The following is a 19,533-nucleotide window of genomic DNA, read 5'->3' on the forward strand; positions in this document are numbered from 1 at the left end:
GTGGAGTTCTATTAGTGAGGTCATTCATTCTTTGAAAAACAGGTGGGAATTATTGCCCTTATTTAAGGAAGGAAGGCAGCAAATGTTGTACATGCTGGTTACAGTGCATTTCTCTCTGAAATTCTGAGGAAAATGGGTCGTTCCAGACATTGTTCAGAAGAACAGCGTACCTTGATTAAAAAGTTGATTGGAGAGGGGAAAACATATAAAGAAGTGCAGAAAATGATAGGCTGCTCAGCTAAAATGATCGCAAATGCTTTAAAATGGCAACCAAAACCTGAAAAACGTGGAAGAAAGCGAAAAACTACCATTCGAATGGATAGAAGAATAACCAAAATGGCAAGGACTCAGCCAACAATCAGCTCCAGGAAGATCAAAGAAGGTGTAAAGTTCCCTGTGAGTACTGTTACAATTAGAAGACACCTATGTGAAGCCAAGCTATCTGCAAGAAGCCCCCGCAAAGTCCCACTGTTGAAAAAAAGACATGCTGAAGAGGTTACAATTTGCCAAAGAGCACATTGACTGGCCTAAAGAGAAATTGCGCAACATTTTGTGGACTGATGAAAGGAAGATTGTTCTTTTTGGGTCTAGTGGCCGGAGACAGTTTGTCAGACGACCCCCAAACACTGAATTCAAGCCACAGTACATTGTTAAGACAGTGAAGCATGGTGGTGCAAGCATCATGATATGGGGATGTTTCTCATACTACGGTGTTGGGCCTATTTATCGCATACCAGGGATCATGGATCAGTTTGAATACATCAGAATACTTGAAGAGGTCATGCTGCCTTATGCTGAAGAGGAAATGCCCTTGAAATGGGTGTTCCAACAGGACAACGACCCCAAACACACCAGTAAACGCGCAACATCTTGGTTCCAGACCAACAAGATTGACGTTATGGAGTGGCCAGCCCAATCCCCGGATCTTAATCCAATAGAAAACTTGTGGGGTGACATCAAAAATGCAGTTTCTGAGGCAAAACCAAGAAATAGAGAAGAACTGTGGAATGTAGTCCAATCATCCTGGGCTGGAATACCTGATCACAGGGGCCAGAAGTTGGGTGACTCCATGCAACACAGATGTACATCAGTTCTCACAAACAGTGCGACTACAACCAAATATTCATTAAGTGATTCAAAGGAAAGCAAAATCTTCAAACATTTTTCAGTTTATATAGTGAATGTTTGAGTTTGTAAAGAAGAATACAAACACTGCTATTTTTTTGAACAGTCTAATATTCACTTTTCTTCAATTTTTTTTTAGAGGAACAACACAAATTTGATAAATTTTTCTTCATGTTTTGATTTGGAATAGAATGTGTAGTGTTCCCAATGCATTTGTGTGTATGGAAATAAAAGCTATTAGAAGGATTTTGAGCTTTATTCACTTTATTCAACACACTGCTATTATTTTGAACACAACTGTATATATCTGTATACATATATCTAAAGGTGACACATTCTTCCAGTTGTAGTCTCCATTTAGTTCTTCTGCTTTCTGTACGACACATGGGGCAGAGCGTCGCCCTTAGGTGTGCGATGGCAGTTGGGTGAAAATGGGAATTCTGGAAATCTGTCTAAACCCAAGATTAAAACTGTAATTTATTATAGCATACCAGTCCCTAGATGTGGTGGCTGCATTACTTTTCCTTTTGCTGTGCTTTTTTCCTTTTATATTCACCTGGTGAACCTGCCTTCATGTCCTAAAGTGACAACGCTCACTTAGTCTACTTTATCTATAGAGCAGCATTGTCACCTTAGGACAGGAAGGGTGCTGGGACCTCAGAACACCACTCCATATCCTCATCTCCATAAAACAGGCGGGGGGTTCTGCAGTTTAACTGCTTGTCGACCCGCCACAATACATATACTGTGGCGGGGTGGCAGCTACAGGTACAGTAACATACCTGTATGTCGCTGTCTGTGTCTGGGTTTTGTGTGCACACCCCTGCCTGACTTCTCCCCAGTGATTTGACACAGTGGGAGTTTGTCAGCAGATCCTGGCCAATGATTCCTGGAGATTCAGTTGAATCACTGCCCAGTGCCCTGTGTTGATAAACAACACAGGGTTCTGAACAGAAGGAACGATCACTTTGTTGTTTTCCCCCTGCAAAACAGGGAGAAGAAATAAATTGATCTGTAGCGAAAAACCGCACACAGTGTACACATTAACATTTGTTAGGTGCATAATTAACCCCTTAATTGCTCCAAAATGTTTACCCCTTCAAACACTTGTAGCAGAGTACATTGTGGCCTAAATTTATGAAGAAATATTATTTTATTTCTTAAAATTTTGTATATGTTTTACAGCAGAAAGTAAAAAATATTTTTGATGTTTTCATTCATGTGAAGGTTCAATGTTGGGACCCTTACTTTTTAATATATTTATAAACAATATAGGTCTGGGATTAAAAATCCCATTTCAGTCTTTGCAGATGACACCATCCTTACAGGATTTCTTCATCTTTCAGGCCAACCTCAATGCACTGTGTAATTGGGCAACTGTGGCAAATGAGGTTTAATGTTGATAAATGTAAGGTTCTGCACTTGGGGGCTAAGAATATGCATGCATCACACATACTGGGGGGGGGTACAACTGGGGGAATCAATGGTGGAGAAGGATCTGGGAGTTCTGGTAGATCACAAGCTTAATAATGGCATGCAATGCCAAGCTGCGGGTTCTAAAGCGAGCAAAATCCTCTCTTGTGTTAAGAGGTATAGACTCCAGAGAGAGAGATATCATATTACCCCGGTACAAATCATTAGTAATACCACATCTGAAGTATGCAGTTCAATTTTGGGCACCAATTCACAAAAAGAACATTGGGGAACTGGAGAAAGTACAGAGAAGGGCAACCAAACTGGTAAGAGGCATGGAGGAGCTCAGCTATGAGGAAAGATTAGAGGAACTGAATTTATTCTCTCTTGAGAAGAGGAGATTAAGGGGGGGTATGATCTCCATGTATAATACATAAGGGGGATATGATCTCCATGTATAATACATAAGGGGGGGTATGATCTCCATGTATAATACATAAGGGGGGATATGATCTCCATGTATAATACATAAGGGGGATATGATCTCCATGTATAATACATAAGGGGGATATGATCTCCATGTATAATACATAAGGGGGGATATGATCTCCATGTATAATACATAAGGGGGGATATGATCTCCATGTATAATACATAAGGGGGGATATGATCTCCATGTAGAATACATAAGGGGGGATATGATCTCCATGTATAATACATAAGGGGGGATACGATCAACATGTATAAATACATCAGTGATTCATATAGTGAACTCGGTGTAGAGCTATTCACCCTGAGGTCATCACAGAGGACAAGGGGGCACTCTTTGCGTCTGGAGGAAAAGAAATGTAATCTCCAAACACCGAAAGGTTTCTTCACAGTGAGAGCTGTGAAAATGTGGAATAGACTCCCTCAAGAGTTGGTTCTGGCCAGCTCAGTGGATTGCTTTAAAGTCCTGGATTATTTAATGGATACACAGAATATAACTGGATACTAACATTTATAGGTAAAGTTGATCCAGGGAATATCTGATTGACTCTCGGGGGATCAGGAAGGATTTTTTTTTCCCTGCAGGAGCAAATTGGATCATGCTTTGCTGGGTTTTTTTTTTGCCTTCCTCTGGATCAACTGTGAGTATAGGATTATAACTTTTTTTTTTTTAATGGTTGAACTGGATGGACTTTTGTCTTTTTTTAGCCAGACTATGTAACTATGTAAAAAAAAAAAAAAAAACTGAGTGGTGATCAAATACCATCAAAAGAAAGCTCTGTTACTGTGAATAAAATTATATAAATTTCATTTGGGTACAGCGTTGCATGACCATTCAATTGCCAGTTAAAGAAGTGCAGTGCTGAATAGCAAAATATAGCCTGGTCATGAAGGGGGTAGAATCTCCTGGAGCTTAAGTGGTTAAAGGGGTTAAAACAGTGACTGGGATTTCAGCGTAGATGGAGAGCCCAGGAAGTTGGGAGGTCAGCAGATTGATCATTTGAAATTTTTTATTGGAAAAATAAAAAACCTAGTGATAGCCACATCTGCTTTCCTTATGTCAGGGATCCAGGTATGACCAGAGGTGTGTGGACTGACACAGGGATTGGCAGGCTTCAGGAGTGATGAAATAAGAATATAATTTATTAGTAACTACACGAGTATACAAACGCACAGTATAAAACCAAACCAACTAATGTCAGTATGTTCAGGAACACAGACAGGTGCAGTCAGGGCTGGAGAGGTAGAGTGGTCAGACAGGCCGGATCAGGAACAATCGGGCAGACAAGGTACAAAAAGAGCAGGCAGGAGAAAGGTCAGGAATAGCCGGGGTCGGTGCAGGCGGAGTTTGATCAGTGTCAGAGTCAAGCAGAGGAAACAGGCAGGCAGACGACAGGATCAGGCACATGGGTTCATGGGAACAATACACCAAGGCACTGACTGCAGGCCTGGCCATTGCTTAAATACACCTCCTGCAATCAGCCTCAGGTGATGGCTTGATTGCAGGAGTGAGATTCTGGCTGCTGAGAGCACCCGCTGGCCAGCACTGGTACTGCAGCCCACAAGGCAGGTGAGCCCCAGCACCACCTGTGCTGAGTCCATTCCTGACACTAATGTCCTTTTAATGGCAGGGTTCAAATACAGGGCCATGATCTGTTCCTGTGTTCAGTTAACAGGCCTCCAAAGTCTCAGTGCTCTTATTCTCATACAGCAGTTTACCAAAATGATTCCTAGTGGGCCACGCAGAGCCGCCATTGTTCCCACCTTCGAAGTTTAGTGGTGATGTGTCATACACTGCCCTCTGACTGTTAGTCAATTCTTGAAGTACCTCTATTTGTACAGGATGTCCATGCATCTCTCTTCTGTAAAGATACCTAGAGATCAAAATGATTGTCTGATCTGGCTGAAATCAGATTGAGAAGCGATTTCTTATGGCCTACCCCAGACTTGTTCCGGCCCCCGTAGGCCATCTTTCAATCTTTTCAACATAGAGGAACCCCTGAAATACCTCTCCAGTCTTGTGGAACGCCTGTTAAAAATTGCTATATATACAATTAATGATTCATTAGGGTGAGGATCAGCAGGAAGAATTGTCCTTAGATTTGTGGTCATTGGGGAGAGTTACCTCCTTACAGATAGCTAAAAAGATCATTGGTGTCAGTGAGAACTTATCTGAGAGGCAGTAATTTCTCATTGCTTGTGGAACCCCTAGCAACCTATGGAGGAACCCTCGGTATCCACGGAACCCTGGTTGTGAAACTGTTCTAAAGTAAGGCCAATTTAAGGATGGTCTACTTGGGTATAGAGTATAAACATGCTTGCTTGGCTACTGTAATCTTGTATTATGCCGATGGTGCAGTGGAAGATTCTTCTGACCATCATTCTAGGTCTGTGGGTGCCTTAGACCAGCGTTTTTCAACCACTGTGCCGCGGCACACTAGTGTACCGTGAGATATTGTCTGGTGTGCCGTGGGAAAAATTGCAATTTCATCCGTAACATGTGGCCTTGGCTCACAAATAGACCAATCATTAGAACAGCAATGGGCAAACTACAGCCCGCGGGCCGTATACGGCCCGGCGGACCTTTTAATCCGGCCCGCGGAGCGTGATACTGTCAGGATGATCTGTCCCCCTCGACGTATCTGCGCATGTGCCGGAGATCGCCGATCGGCTGCTAATGCCTGAAACTGGCACATGCGCAGATACGTCGAGGGGGACAGATCCTCATAGGAGACAGATTTTCATGCTACACCGGAACGGCGAGAGGAACGCGCGGAGCAAAGGTAAGTGAATTGACACAGGGGGGGCTTGGGGACTTAATATGGGGGATGAATTACTATGGGGGATGAATTACTATATGGGGGATGAATTACTATGGGGGATGAATTACTATGGGGGATGAATTACTATAGGGGGGATGAATTACTAGGGGGGATGAATTACTAGGGGGGATGAATTACTATATGGGGGATGAATTACTATGGGGGATGAATTACTATATGGGGCATTAATTACTATAGGGGGGATGAATTACTATATGGGGGATGAATTACTATATGGGGGATGAATTACTATATGGGGGATGAATTACTATAGGGGATGAATTACTATAGGGGGGATGAATTACTATGGGGGATGAATTACTATGGGGGATGAATTACTATGGGGGATGAATTACTATATGGGGGATGAATTACTATGGGGGATGAATTACTATATGGGGGATGTATTACTATGAGGGATTAATTAATATGGGGGATGAATTACTATGGGGGATGAATTACTATATGGGGGATGAATTACTATATGGGGGATGAATTACTATATGGGGGATGAATTACTATGGGGGATGAATTACTATGGGGGATGAATTACTATATGGGGGATGAATTACTATATGGGGGATGAATTACTAGTAAAGTAATTGAATAGTATACTCATAGTGCGTCTTTCAAAATATTTAACACACCTGTACTGCTACTGACCTTTCTAAACTGATGAACGTTATTTGTAGAACAACACATTTAGAGGTGGTGGGATGTTCCAAACTTGTACGTGATGTCAGATATAGGAAAACTTAAAAAAAAGTTCAATAACTTTGCAAGCAGGTATCCACTGAAAGGGCACCCAAAAGTAGCTCAAACCATAGAAGTATAGAAAGGAGCGCCAGACCAAAAGTGGATAAAAACGTTCAAGATGACTGTAAATGTTGGTAAATAGGTCATAAAACAGCCAGCGTGTTAAAGGGGCAACTTCATTTCCCCTTCATCAGAGCTCAACACAGGATACGTCTTGAATAGACTCAAAGAAAACAGTTTACTCCCAGATATATATTAGAGCCAGTATTAAACTCTCCTTTTGAAGTACCAAAGTAACCGTTGCTGACCAGCAGTAGAGAATTAGAATATAGATCTGTGAGATTATGTTTTTCTCCTTTCAAGGTTTATCCTGTGTTGAGCCCTGATGAAGGGGGAATGATGTTACCCTGAAACGTGTTTTTATAACCTGCTTACAAACAATTCTTGGATTCTTCATTGATTTTTGGTCTGGTGCTCCTTTCTGTATTTCGAAAGATAAATCTTGACCAATTGTCATAGATTACTGTATTTGTATGCCATTTCTGTTTTGTGTACTGCCGTAGTACAAAGTAAATTCACCTGATGGTAATAGTATTTTCATTATACCTGGTGTCAGTTCAGCCTTCTGCTGGTTTCTTATGTCACCTGGTGACTCAAGCGATGTGATCTTCTGCCAAAATCATAGCTCTCCACTGTCTCTTCCCTTGGGGAAGTGTCTGTTTTGAAAACAAACTCTTTTGTTCCTCAGCTGCCACTTTCTTGTCTGATGTCTAGATCCTTAAAAAATATATACAATTTAGCTACCAAACGTTTTACGCTAAACCTTTCATAAAACCACCAAATTACTGTATTTTGTTACTTTGAAAAGCCAGTGTAAAGGAAAAGAAGTAGTAGAAAACTTTGCCTATTAACTCTTCATGGTCAGTGTAACCGGGGATGTGGCAGGGGTGTGTCCAATGCACTCATACTTTGTGCTAAAGCAGGGATTCCCAAACTACGACCTAAGGGTCAAATCTGTCCCACTTCAAGATTTTATATGGCCTGCAGCTAGGGCTAGTGGTGTGTCCTCAATGTTGGCCCATTATGCTCTCACAGGGTCTTATTTTAGATCAGGTTCACCTATCGTGTGCTTGCTGCAGCATTCACAGGACAATGGACCTGTTCTGCATCCCAGCTCCCACCCTGTTTCTGTAGCCACACTCCTAACTCCCACCTTGCAAGTAAAGGTGAATTCTGATGGGGGACCCTGATGTAAGGGGGGCTTTGATGGGGGAGCCTGCTGTAAGGGAGGCTTTGATGGAGGACCCTGATGTAAGGGGGGGCTTTGATGGGGGACCCTAATGTAAGGTGGTTGTGATGGGGGACTCTGATATAAAGGTAGAGCTTTGATGGGGGACCCTGATATAAGGGGAGGGGGGTTGTGATGGGGACCCTGATGTAAGGGGGATTTTGTTGGGGACCCTGATGTAAGGGGGGACTCTGATGGAAACCCTGATGTAAGAGCGGCTTTGGTGGATCCTGATGTTACGGGGGGACCCTGATGTAAGGGGAGATTATGGTGGGAACTCTCATGTAAAGGGAACTCCATTGAGAGAGGTGCAGACTGAATTTACTTTTGTTCAATCTTTATTAATGGCTCAAGTTCATATCATGTTCATCTTCATAATACGCTTCTAGTAAAGCCTATTCATTCATTTAAATTTGATTTCTTTATATAAATTATTTATTTATTTTTTAGCCTACAAGTATTTGTTAAAATATATGATGTGGCTCTCATACTGAAACGTTTGGAGACCCCTGTGCTAGATGATAGCCCTCGCTTTTCTCAGAAAGTTGGGAGATATATCAAACCCCTGTCTTTGCCACCTTGGTGTTTCCATCAACTGGGTTTTAGCTTTTCAAATTGCATTTCTTCATCATATAAATTGAAATCCATCCAGTTGACTATTACAGTTGAAGCCCAGAATAAAAATGAGGTATCTCACCAGCAGAGTTTACGCAAGAGATTAAAATGTTAGGGAGACCATGAACATTAGATCAGCTTTTTTTTAACTAGGGTGCCTTCTGGCGTCTTTAGGGGTGCCTTGGCAAAAAGCCTAAAAATTGTCACAAATTGCCCAAAATTGTGTACAAGCCAGCAGCTGGATTGAACCTGTTTTTTGTATTTGCTTTGAAAGAATATATCACCTCTAATATTGGGTGCCCAACTATGCAAAAATATTAGTTGACTTTTTAACATTTTAGAATAAAAGCCTATAGGTCTGACCACTCTCTCTTACATCTATGAGCAAGGTTTTGGTATTGTAACCCTTGAGCCAACTACAAAGAGATGTCAGTTCAAGGTGGACTAACCCTTTAATTAAGCTTGCTTACGATTTAAAAATTACATGCCAAAATTGTTTGTTTTTTATTGTTTTGCAGGCAAAATGATGCTGAGAATGCTGTAATTTTCTAATTTGGAAACTCTGGTTTTGAGACCTTGTGACACAACGAAACAAGAATTACTCACTGCCACTTCCTTCTTCAACCCGATTGTCACTCCACACTTAATGCATTGTTGATGGCTTGGTTAACTATTGACAAGTGTCAAGATATGACTTCATCTAATACCTAATCTAGATGTCCCCTTAAATTTTTATGATTGATGTTATGATCATTTAATTTTACTGGAGAGAGAGCCAGTGTCAATGTAGAGCGAATATTTCACATGATGGTATTGCTTTTGGCATTTCATAATGCCCATCACTCAGGAGAATGCTGTGCTTCACCTGTCTCTTCTACAACAATGGCTTCAGGACAACCCATGGGTGGACACCGGCGACCCCGAAGAGGCCTTGTATCTATCTGCTATTCAGAAACTCAAGGAATACATCCAGCTAAATTTCTCTTTGGAAGAACTGGCACCGAGCTGCCACCAGGTTGTCCTAGACATGGAAATCTGCACCGTGTACCTCACCAGGGATGGAGACGATGACCTGATACTTGGTCTAAATTTTGGAAACATTCCCATTTTTGGCCACTGTGGTGAAAAACGACGTGGGGGTAAAAAGAGAAGGGTACAAAACGGGCCTGTGCTTGATGTTGGATGTATATGGATTACAGATTTGAAGAAGCAGAGTCCAGCCGCTAAATGCGGCAAGATAAAACTGCGAGATGAGGTCCTGTCAATGAATGGACAACTGATGGTTGGCGTAGATGTTTCTGGTGCCAGGTAAAGCTCTTCCATTTGAATATGCTTTTAAAAACTGTGTCTGAATTCTTGATTGTGGGTGGCTGTTCAAATCCTATGACCACAACACCAAAGAGCCCTAAAGTAGCTTTTCTTTGTGGCTTAGCTTTGATGATAGTTCCTTGTTTTTTGTTCACAATATAGACAAATTTTGCAAAATGATGAGTTAAGGTGGCTACACACAATAACAAAACTGGAGGAAAAATTCTGTACGGGAACAATCGTTCAGTTATAGTGTGTACACAATTTTCGACATGCGATTCAGACTTTGCAAACAAAAAATTTCTGAAAGGACAAACTCCAAAATTATTCTCATACGTGAACAGAGCTAATGTTTTTCGTTTAATGTGTACTGTTTTCTTATGAGAAAATTTGGATGCGAAAGACTGCCCATGATCAGAAACCATAAACAAAAGTTTTCGTACAATTAGTACCACATCTCAGTTTCAACTGACCGATTTACTTTTAGTGTGTACCCAGCTTAAGAAATGACCTTTGGAAAGGGCTTGTCTAGCCCTACATGGCCCACATGAGACTCCATTTTTGCTAGTGATGTAACCTATTTGAGAATCTATGCTCAGATTACGAAACAAGTATCTGATGAATGACTGGATGCTAGTAATTTTTGGGCCCCTACCACTGCTCTGCCCATGCTATGTACAACAGAAAGATGGTGCCTCATTACTTTTACAAGATAATAACTTGGTTTGCAAAGACTTTTGGTGCATTTATATCCTTTTATGACCATTGAGAAATACGTTTAAATGAAAGTTTAATTGATTTTTATTGGACAGACTTCACTTTTAAACTTTCAGGTTTCATTGAAATGTACTTTTAAATACTGGACATTTTGAAGTTAGTGTGACTTTACTATTGGTTTTCTGGGCCTCCCCAGAATTATCACGACCACCCTGGCCCAGACGGAGAACAGCTGCCCATGTACCTGCTCTCTCAGCTGAACACTAAACTTGTGTTGCCTTTGATTATTGGGCACTTGCCACACAGCTCTGGTCTGGCCGCTGGCAGGCAAGGAGAGAGTGGAAACCCCTGCGCTAATTGTGCAGACAATAGAGGGTCTATTCCTCCACATAGCTGGGCAATAAAAAAGGCCTATAATTTGCTTTCCTGGGAAACAAATGAGTTACTGGCAAATTCGGTGAATATTATGTCAACGTCTTAAAAAAGTAATGTGTGTTCATTAAAGATAAATTGGAGCCTATATTCTGTGATTTAATATAACATAATGTGCTCTAGATACGGGGCGCTCTGTTCAGCCGTCATACATTCAGCAAAGTCTGGTCCTAAAGCTGAATTCTAGGCAGATCTATTAAAAAAAAAAAAATGTAATGCAGTTATGTACTGTATTTTATAAAAAAAAACCATCGGAATTGTATTGAAGTGCAGCTTATGTAAATACTTACCAGTAATTTGGAACTCTAGCCTTTTTTTTTTTTTTAAATTTGCTGGCGTAGACCTGTTGTTTTAGCTGCAAGACTTTCCTTCTCACCGGCAGACTTACTGCCCATCTTCCAGGTTGAATGACGTCCAGTGTCATCCAGCACACCTCCTGGGGTCCATGCTGTCAAGGACATGCCCCCTGGGGTGGGACATCATCACTTGGTAGTACCTGGACAGGATTGTCCAGAGTCCGAGGCAAGGATGCAGAACTGCTCTCACCTCCTAATGCATGCCATAGAATGGCATGTGCCCATTCTTTGCCCCCTTGCTCCAAATGCCCATGGTTGGCATGGAGTGTGCATGGCCAATCCCTTGCTTTCTTGGGGCTAGAAGGCAGTTGCACATGCACGGTGTGTTTTTGTGTCCACTTTGGGCAGATGAGGTATAGAGCGGGTATGTTGGAGCATGATGCAACACCAGTCATTGAAGACATGAAACTGTGGCTTCTGCTTCCTAGCCACTAATATGTAGCTTGCATGTGGTGATGGGGCTTACTCCCCTACAGCTGTGCCCTGGGCAGCTGCCCCTCCTGTTAACACCTTGTCTCAATCTTGGCTCTCAGTTCTCGTGTACTGAGCACCACTCAAACATTTCATGATTACCACTCAGTCCAGGAGGAAGGACTGTCCACCGCCAAGGACGGACTTCACTGTATTGGCTTGAAGACTGAAAAAAATAAATATATTAGATTTTTAAAAAATAAAAATCTGAAGGGGGATTCAAGGAATAGGGGAGATAGCTGGAACTGGAGTTCCACTTTGAATTTCCCTTTGTATCAGTCTCCTATACGGCAGAACTGAGGCTGGGGGTAGGAGGTGCAGCACTGGGGGCTAATCAGGTATGTTGATTGCACATATGTTGAGAAAACCATCCTAGATTGTAAGCTCCAAGGAGCGGGGCCCTCCTATCCCTCTTGTATTGAACTGTATTGTTGCTGTATTGTCTCCCGTTATATTGTAAAGTGCTGAGCAAACTGTTGGCGCCATATAAATCCTGTATAATAATAATAATAAAAGAAGGAAGCAGACGGATGACCAGCTATCTGCTTTGGCTAACTTATTATCCAGTTGTAGGCAGGACTCTGATATTATGGGGGAGCTCTCTTGTATAGGGGTCCTGTGATGTTTAGGGGGGCCTCTGACATTAAGGGGTGACTCTTGCATCAAAGGGGAGCTCCGAGGTGAAGGAAGAACCTCAGATGTGACAAGGGCTTCTGTGAAGCTAATTTTGTTAAGGCAGTTGTGTGCACCATCCTAGGCTTAGGTTTCCCATTGATAAGTAACATCTTCATACTTCCTCCCTGGGTCAGTTAATAACCTCCCATGGCTTCCAATACACATTCTATCCTGATGACACCCAAATCTATTTCTCTACCTCTTAGCTCACTCCAATAGTCTCCTCACAGATCACTAATCTACTAGCAGACATATCAGACTGAATGTCACACCACTTCCTGAAACTCAATCTATCCAAAACCGAGCTCATAATATTTCCTTCCCCTGATTTCAACCCATCCCTGCATGCCAAGGTGCTATATGTAATCCTGGAATCTGAACTCTCCTTTCATCCCCACATCCAATCACTGTCCAAAGCTTGCTGCCTCAACCTATGCAACATCTCCAAGATATGCCCCTCCCTAACCAATGATACCAAAAAGCTCCTAATTCACTCTCTGGTTATCTCTCGCCTCGACTACTGCAACTCTCTTCTCATTGGATTACCTTTACGAAGGCTATCCCCCCTTTAGTCTATCATGAATGCTGCCTCCGGACTCATCCACCTTACCTACTGCTCGGTGTCTGCTACCCCTCTCGGTCAGTCCCTCCACTGGCTTTCGCTCAGCCAACAAATTAAATTCAAGATACTAACAACAACTTACAAAGCCATCCACAATTCGGCACCCCAGATACATCACTAACCTAGTACCAAAATACCGACTTCCTCGTTCTCTTCCTTTCCCCAAGACCTCCTGCTCTCTAGCTCCCTTGTCACCTCCTCCTATACTCGCCTCCAGGACTTCTCCAGAGCCTCTCCAATTTTCTGGAACTTCCTACCCCAATCTGGCTGACTATCTCCTACTTTGTCCACTTTGATGATCACTGAAAACCCATCTCTTCATTTATTCTCTCTATCAGCCCATCCCCCACAGTTATTACCTTTTGCATCTCTTGACCCACCTTCTTAGATTGTGAGCTGTAACGAGCCGGGCCCTCTGATTCCTACTCTACTAAATTGTTTTGTAATTGTACGGTTTGCCCTTAGCACTGCGTAAACTGTCGCCGCTATATAAATCCTGTATAACAATAATCTGTCAACAGGATAGGAAGTGAGGCAAAAGGAGTTGCCCTTTAATTCTGACTGCGTCTCTGATCCTTTCCCTAGCGTCGGTCTCGGCGCAGTGCTGGGTTTCAGGGGATGTAAACAGCACGGATAACAATCATGGGAATTACAACTGTTCTCAGCACTATTTTGTCCTGTGTGACCCTGAGAAGTTTCCTGAGCCGGGTGTTTTATAAACAGATTTTTTTTCTGCCCTGACCACAAAGGCTGGCTCTTGAAACGTGGCACCCGTATAATGACAGTGTTTATAGAGCGCCAGCGCAGCGAGGCCAGTGTTGGGTGATAAAGTCACAGGGAGAGGTCAGGTTACCTCTATCGATGGTGTCTGTGTGAGATCCCTGGTGGGAGAGGGGACACTCAGCATGCAATACCCTGAGCTTGATGACTTGTTATACACAGGTAATCATTGACACATCGTCATAAATATATACAGTATATATCCACTTGAAGACCAGGCCTTTTCTGGCACTTTTTGTTTACATGTAACAGTCAGCCAGTATTTTTTGCTAGAAAATTACTTAGAACCCCCAAATATAGTAACAAAAAAATTAATTAAATTTTATATATATAATATATATATATATATATATATATATATATATATAGTATGTATATATATAAATGTATGTATTTATTTTTTTAAAATGTATTTATTTTTTTAAAATCATAGGCCTTCGAGAATAAATTGGTGGGTTTTCCATTTTTTTTTTTTAATGTTCCATGTCATTTGCATAGCGGGTTTTCAAAACGCAAAAAATGTTTTTTTGTATTTTAATGCAAAAAAACCCATATATAACCAAATTTTTTGGGTAAAATATAAAAGATGATGTTAGGCTGAGTAAATAGATACCAAACATGTCATGCTTTAAAATTGTACCTGTCCGTACAATGGCGACAAACAATGTAAATTTTACTATCCATAGGCGACGCTTTAAAAGCCTTTACAGGCTACCACATTAGATTTACGGAGGAGGTCTGGTGCTAGAATTACTGCCCGTGATCTGACAGTTGCGGTGATGCCTCACATGTGTAGGACAACTGCGTGTGGGACCAGCGTGTGCATTCGTGCAAGCATGGGGGGACAAGGGCACTTTATTTTATTTTTTTTAATTAAATAATTGTTTTATCTCTACACTGTTGCTTTAAATTTTTTTGAGCACTTTTATTGCTGTCACAAGGAATGTAAACCTCCCTTATGACAGCAATAGGCAGTGACAGGTACTCTTTATGGAGGGATCTGGGTTCTCTTTTCACCTCATCCAATCACAGAACATTACAACATTTTATCAAATTTATTTTAATAAAATGCTTTTGGAGGAAAAAAAATCTATCTAAAGATAGTTTTCTATTTAAGATACAATAATATTTTCGTTTATTCAGCATGAAATGGAGCTTTGTTATGTAGCATGAGGCTGTATATTCTGCAATATTTACATTTTTGGTAAACTCATTCAATGAATCCAAGCTCTGCAAGCTGAGATAACATGCACTGCATTGATGGATTGATGCATTGATGGATTCACACAATTGCACAGTAACCATGAGAAAAAAACATGAAATAAAAGAATTCAAGTAGTTCTCCAACTGTGTGATTAACCTACTAATCTAAAATCGGTTCTGATATCGTTGGTTTACTAACCTGACAGCTTATTATTCTAAAAAGGAAATATTTATTTGGTTTGCAAGTATTAAAGATTATAACTAGCAGCAAGAATGAGTCGGATTCCTTACATTTAAAGAGCACCTGTCATTTTAGATCCATCATGGCAGCGCCTGTTAGCAGGCATCCACTCACCTGCTGCCGCCACGTCCCTCACCTTGTTGTGTCACTGCTGCATAACCAGCCGTCTCATTAAAGTGAATGGGACTGTCGGTGAGTCAACGGGTCGCAGGAGGAGCTGCTGCAGGACAGATATGACAGGTGCTCTTTAAATATTATGATTTAAATCGAGCCTTTTCACTAGTGATTTAAATCAAATCCACCCTGTGCTTGGCACAGGACCCAGTAGATGGTAGTGATCACTGTCATAGTGGTGACTACTACAATGATCTCCAGCTTCCACAGCGATCGCTCAGGTATTGGATACACATGCTTACATGGATCCAAGCTGGACCAATGTAACTAACTATGCAATGTGGTAGTCAACTTTGTTAGAATAGGGGTGCTTAAAGCTGGCACTTGACATGTCCAGAGGGCCGCATATTTGTGTTAATGTACAGTAAAATGTAGGCACATGCGCTACTGCAATACATGGTAACTTGTGTGTGTTTTATGGTTCTTTTCAACATAGCCAGGCTGTATATACAGTAAGAAATATTGGGAAATACTCTGTACTGCACAGCACATAGGAGAGTCACACCGCAGTTCTCACGGTAAGAAGCTGCCAGGTTAGGGCTCTATCTCCCTGAGCCATGGTCTGACTCTGCTGTGTGCTGGCAGCTAGTGGTGCACCGAAATGAAAATTCTGGTGCCAAAACAGATACCGAAAATTCAGAATGCATGTGGCCGAACACCGAACTGAAACCAAAATGTCTGATTATGTGGGGGTGGGGAGGCTCCAATTGTTTTAAAAAAAAAATTCTACTTTCATGTATATTTATTTATTTTTTTTAATTTTTGTTGCTATCACATAGGGGACCAATAGTCCCCTATGTGATATCATATGAGTATAAGGCCATCTTTGTAGGGGGTGGGGGGGAGCAGTGTGTGCAAGGAGGGGGCAGGAGAGGAGCAGTGTTTACAGAGAGGCTCCCTCACTGGCTGTGCATAGGGAGAAGAGTTCCCCAAAAATGATAGTTTCATGTAGGACCACCAATTTTCCCTTTTGTTTTTTATGGGCGAGTCTGCGATCATATGGTAGCCGATATTAATATTGTGTGATTTTGAATTTAATCCCTACTATATCGGCTGATCAGGCCCTTGGTTAACCCCTTTTTTTAGTCTTTTTTATTGGTCCCTTACTGACTGTCACTATATGTCAGTGCCGTTTTTTAAATGCAGTTGCCGGGTTTTTTTTCCCCTTCATTACAGCTCAATGAGCTGTCACTTTTACAGAGCTAAAGGAAACTGGTTCTTTTAGCTGGGGAAAGAAACTAAAAAGAAACTTTGTTTCTTTTAGCTCTGGGGAAAGTGACAGCTCATTCTCTGAGCTATAGTGAAGGGGAATAAAAGCAGGCAATTGCATTTAAAAACAATGCCATGTTTTAAATTTAATTACCGTCTTTTTTTCCTTCACTATAGCTCAGAGAAGGAGTGGTCATTCTCAGAGGGCTTAAAGAAACAAAGGGGCAGGGTCACCCAGGGAATTTACTCAGTGATCCTGCCCAGGGGAGGACTGACAACTCATGGGGCCCCCGGGCAATAGGGGATCATGGAGCCCCTGTGTCTTTGCCTAAACTCAAAAAAGCCTATGAAAAAGGTACCAGGGGCATCTCATGGGGCCCCCTACTGACCCTGGGCCCTCGGGCAGAGCCTGAGTTTCCAAATGGTCAGTCTGCCCCTGATCCTGCCCCTTTCCCTTGCTCCGGGGAAAGTGACTACTCATTCTCTGAGCTATAGTGAAGAAAAAAAAAAAAGCAGGTAATTACATTTAAAAACCGGCAATGACATATACTGACAGCCAGTCATGGTATACACTGCTCCTCTCCTGCCTTTCTCCGCCCCCCCATCATATCTGCAGTACACACAGTCCCCTGTATCAGCACCTGTATCGGCTAAATTCTTCCTATTGGCGATTTGCCGATAGGGCTTTTTTCGGCCGATATGTGTCGGTGGCTGAAATTTTGGTGCATCCCTACTGCCAGCACAGGGTATCTTAACCATTGCTGCTGCACTTATCCGTGTAAAGCCCAGCAGACACCTTACAACCTGATTGTACAATCTGCTTTGGGCCCACAACTATGTAGTACAGATTGGATGTACATTGATCAGATAAGGTAGGGCTTCCTATTGTATAGTGTTTGGAGATCTAATGATTATACTGAGTTTGCAATGTGTATAGTGAGCCTAAAAAACAACAAACAAAATTCTTAATGCATTGGTGCGCTGCTGTGCTTCTCATTCTTATTGGCACCTTAGTGCACCTTGCTGATAGACATGTCCTGCAGTGCACCACAGTGCATAGTACCTCATTACCATGTGTTGTGGTACTACCAAAGGAGTACATGCATTTTGTTTGTTTTTTTGTTTTTTATTTTGCACAATAGGCAGCCCATTCAAATGAAAGGGCTGCCTTAACGCAATGCACATTAACGTGCGAAAGAATGCACATCAATGTCATTTAAATAGCAGCATCATATTCTACACCGCTTTGAAGAGAACATTGATACATTCATGTCATTCCCTCCCCAGAAGAAGCTTACAGTTTAAAGTCCACGAGCCCAAGGTAAACCTCCAAATGCCTTGCAGATAATCTCCCTGGTGGGAATTGATCCTGGGACCCCGGCGCTGCAAGGTGTTTGCACATTTAAAAACTTTGCACTGCATAATAGGCTGTTAGCAGGTTTCTGGGGTCAGAGGATGGGCATAGCACAAAGTGGCCCATGGGGACTGGTTAATGGAATATGGATTTATTTCTGGGAAAAGTGTTAAAGCTCCTGGAAGTCATTCATCCAGAAAGTGTGCAAAGCGGGATGTGGAGGTAGACTGGCTGTTGCTGCCATCTACTGGTAGATCTGTAAAATGTGACGGAAAGATCCAAAATGAAATTCTGCTGTGGCATGCTCTGCCTTTGGGGAATCTGTACATAATTCAAGGAGCATTTCCAGCTGAACTATGCTACACTGTAGAGTATCTAGTACATTGTATTACATTTGCTTGTTACCTTTCTGAATAAAAGAGAAGCTGCTATAGTGCACTTTTATGTACATCCTGATAAGAGGGGAGTGTGATTAAGGAGAACTGCCCCCCTTTAGCTGCAAAGGCGGTGGCTGCTGAGGGAGGCGAGTATGATGGTTTGCTTCATGGCCGCAGTATGAATTATTTCCCCCATTCCCACGTGTTCCGTGGGCACTACTGTCCGCCGAACAAAACCAATTCAAGTGAATGTGGCTACGCTGCAACCGCATGCAGGGCATGTGGGTGCAGCACTCTAGCCCTTTGAGGACCGTAAGAGTTTGGAACGCCAAAAGAATCAATTTTTTTGTATTTAAAGTTTGTACACTTCAGTTGCTGTAACTAAGCCATTTCATGAAATAATTGGCAAAAAGCTAGATCCATTTGTTGTTTGTTGATAATAACTAATATTTTGACTCAAACCCCCCAAAAAAAGAGTTTTAAGTTCTTAATCAGATGATACACGCAATTAAAAACATGGGACAAATACGTCCCTTGGTCCTCAAAGGGTTAATGCAACATTTAAGGGGTTAAAACAGGTGGTAAGGAGGAGATGTACTGTATTGTCTCCTCAGCACCTTTCAAAAGCAATCTGAGCATGGATCACTTTTCGGAGTAGCAGCAGTCCCTACCACTAGTGTAAATGAGCCATGAGAGCCAATGTCACCAGCACACTGTGGTTCCCTAATCAATGCTCCAGACATTTTTTAAAGTGATCAGGTCAAGTGCAATTGCAACATTTCAAGGCCATGCAGGGCCTCTTCATTAGGCATGTGATGTTTGACAAAGGGGTCCAATATGGCCTGGAAATGTTGCAATTGCACTTACTATGATGTGATGGCTTTAATACATTTTTGGATTACTGATTATAGATAGTGTGCTGGTGACAGATGTTCTTCTCTTTATTCACCCTGTGACATGCTTTACTGAGCACACCCTTCACCTTGTCTTTGCTGAACTCTGATGTTCTGCACACCCTGATCACACTGCATAGCCCTGTATGGCAGGAGAAAAGGACACGCTCTTTCTCTGCTGCAGTTTCACTTGTACTTACAAGTCTCCTAGTC

General features: G+C 42.0%; 1 protein-coding gene across 1 annotated transcript in view; it reads left to right on the top strand.

Moving 5' to 3' along the window:
- The first annotated feature begins 9,028 nt into the window (after window positions 1-9,028).
- Window positions 9,029-19,533, top strand: part of PDZD2 (PDZ domain containing 2) — a 354,572-nt gene continuing 344,067 nt past the window's right edge. The window contains exon 1 of the mRNA XM_089689464.1: window positions 9,029-9,816. Coding sequence (XP_089545590.1) covers window positions 9,341-9,816 — 476 coding nt within the window. The 5' untranslated portion in view covers window positions 9,029-9,340. The remainder of the gene's footprint in view (window positions 9,817-19,533) is intronic.

Source organism: Staurois parvus, unplaced genomic scaffold (genome assembly GCF_062004578.1).
Source record: "Staurois parvus isolate SC_StPar_1 unplaced genomic scaffold, SC_StPar_1.0 ptg000475l, whole genome shotgun sequence".
NCBI classification, from domain to species: Eukaryota; Metazoa; Chordata; class Amphibia; order Anura; family Ranidae; genus Staurois; species Staurois parvus.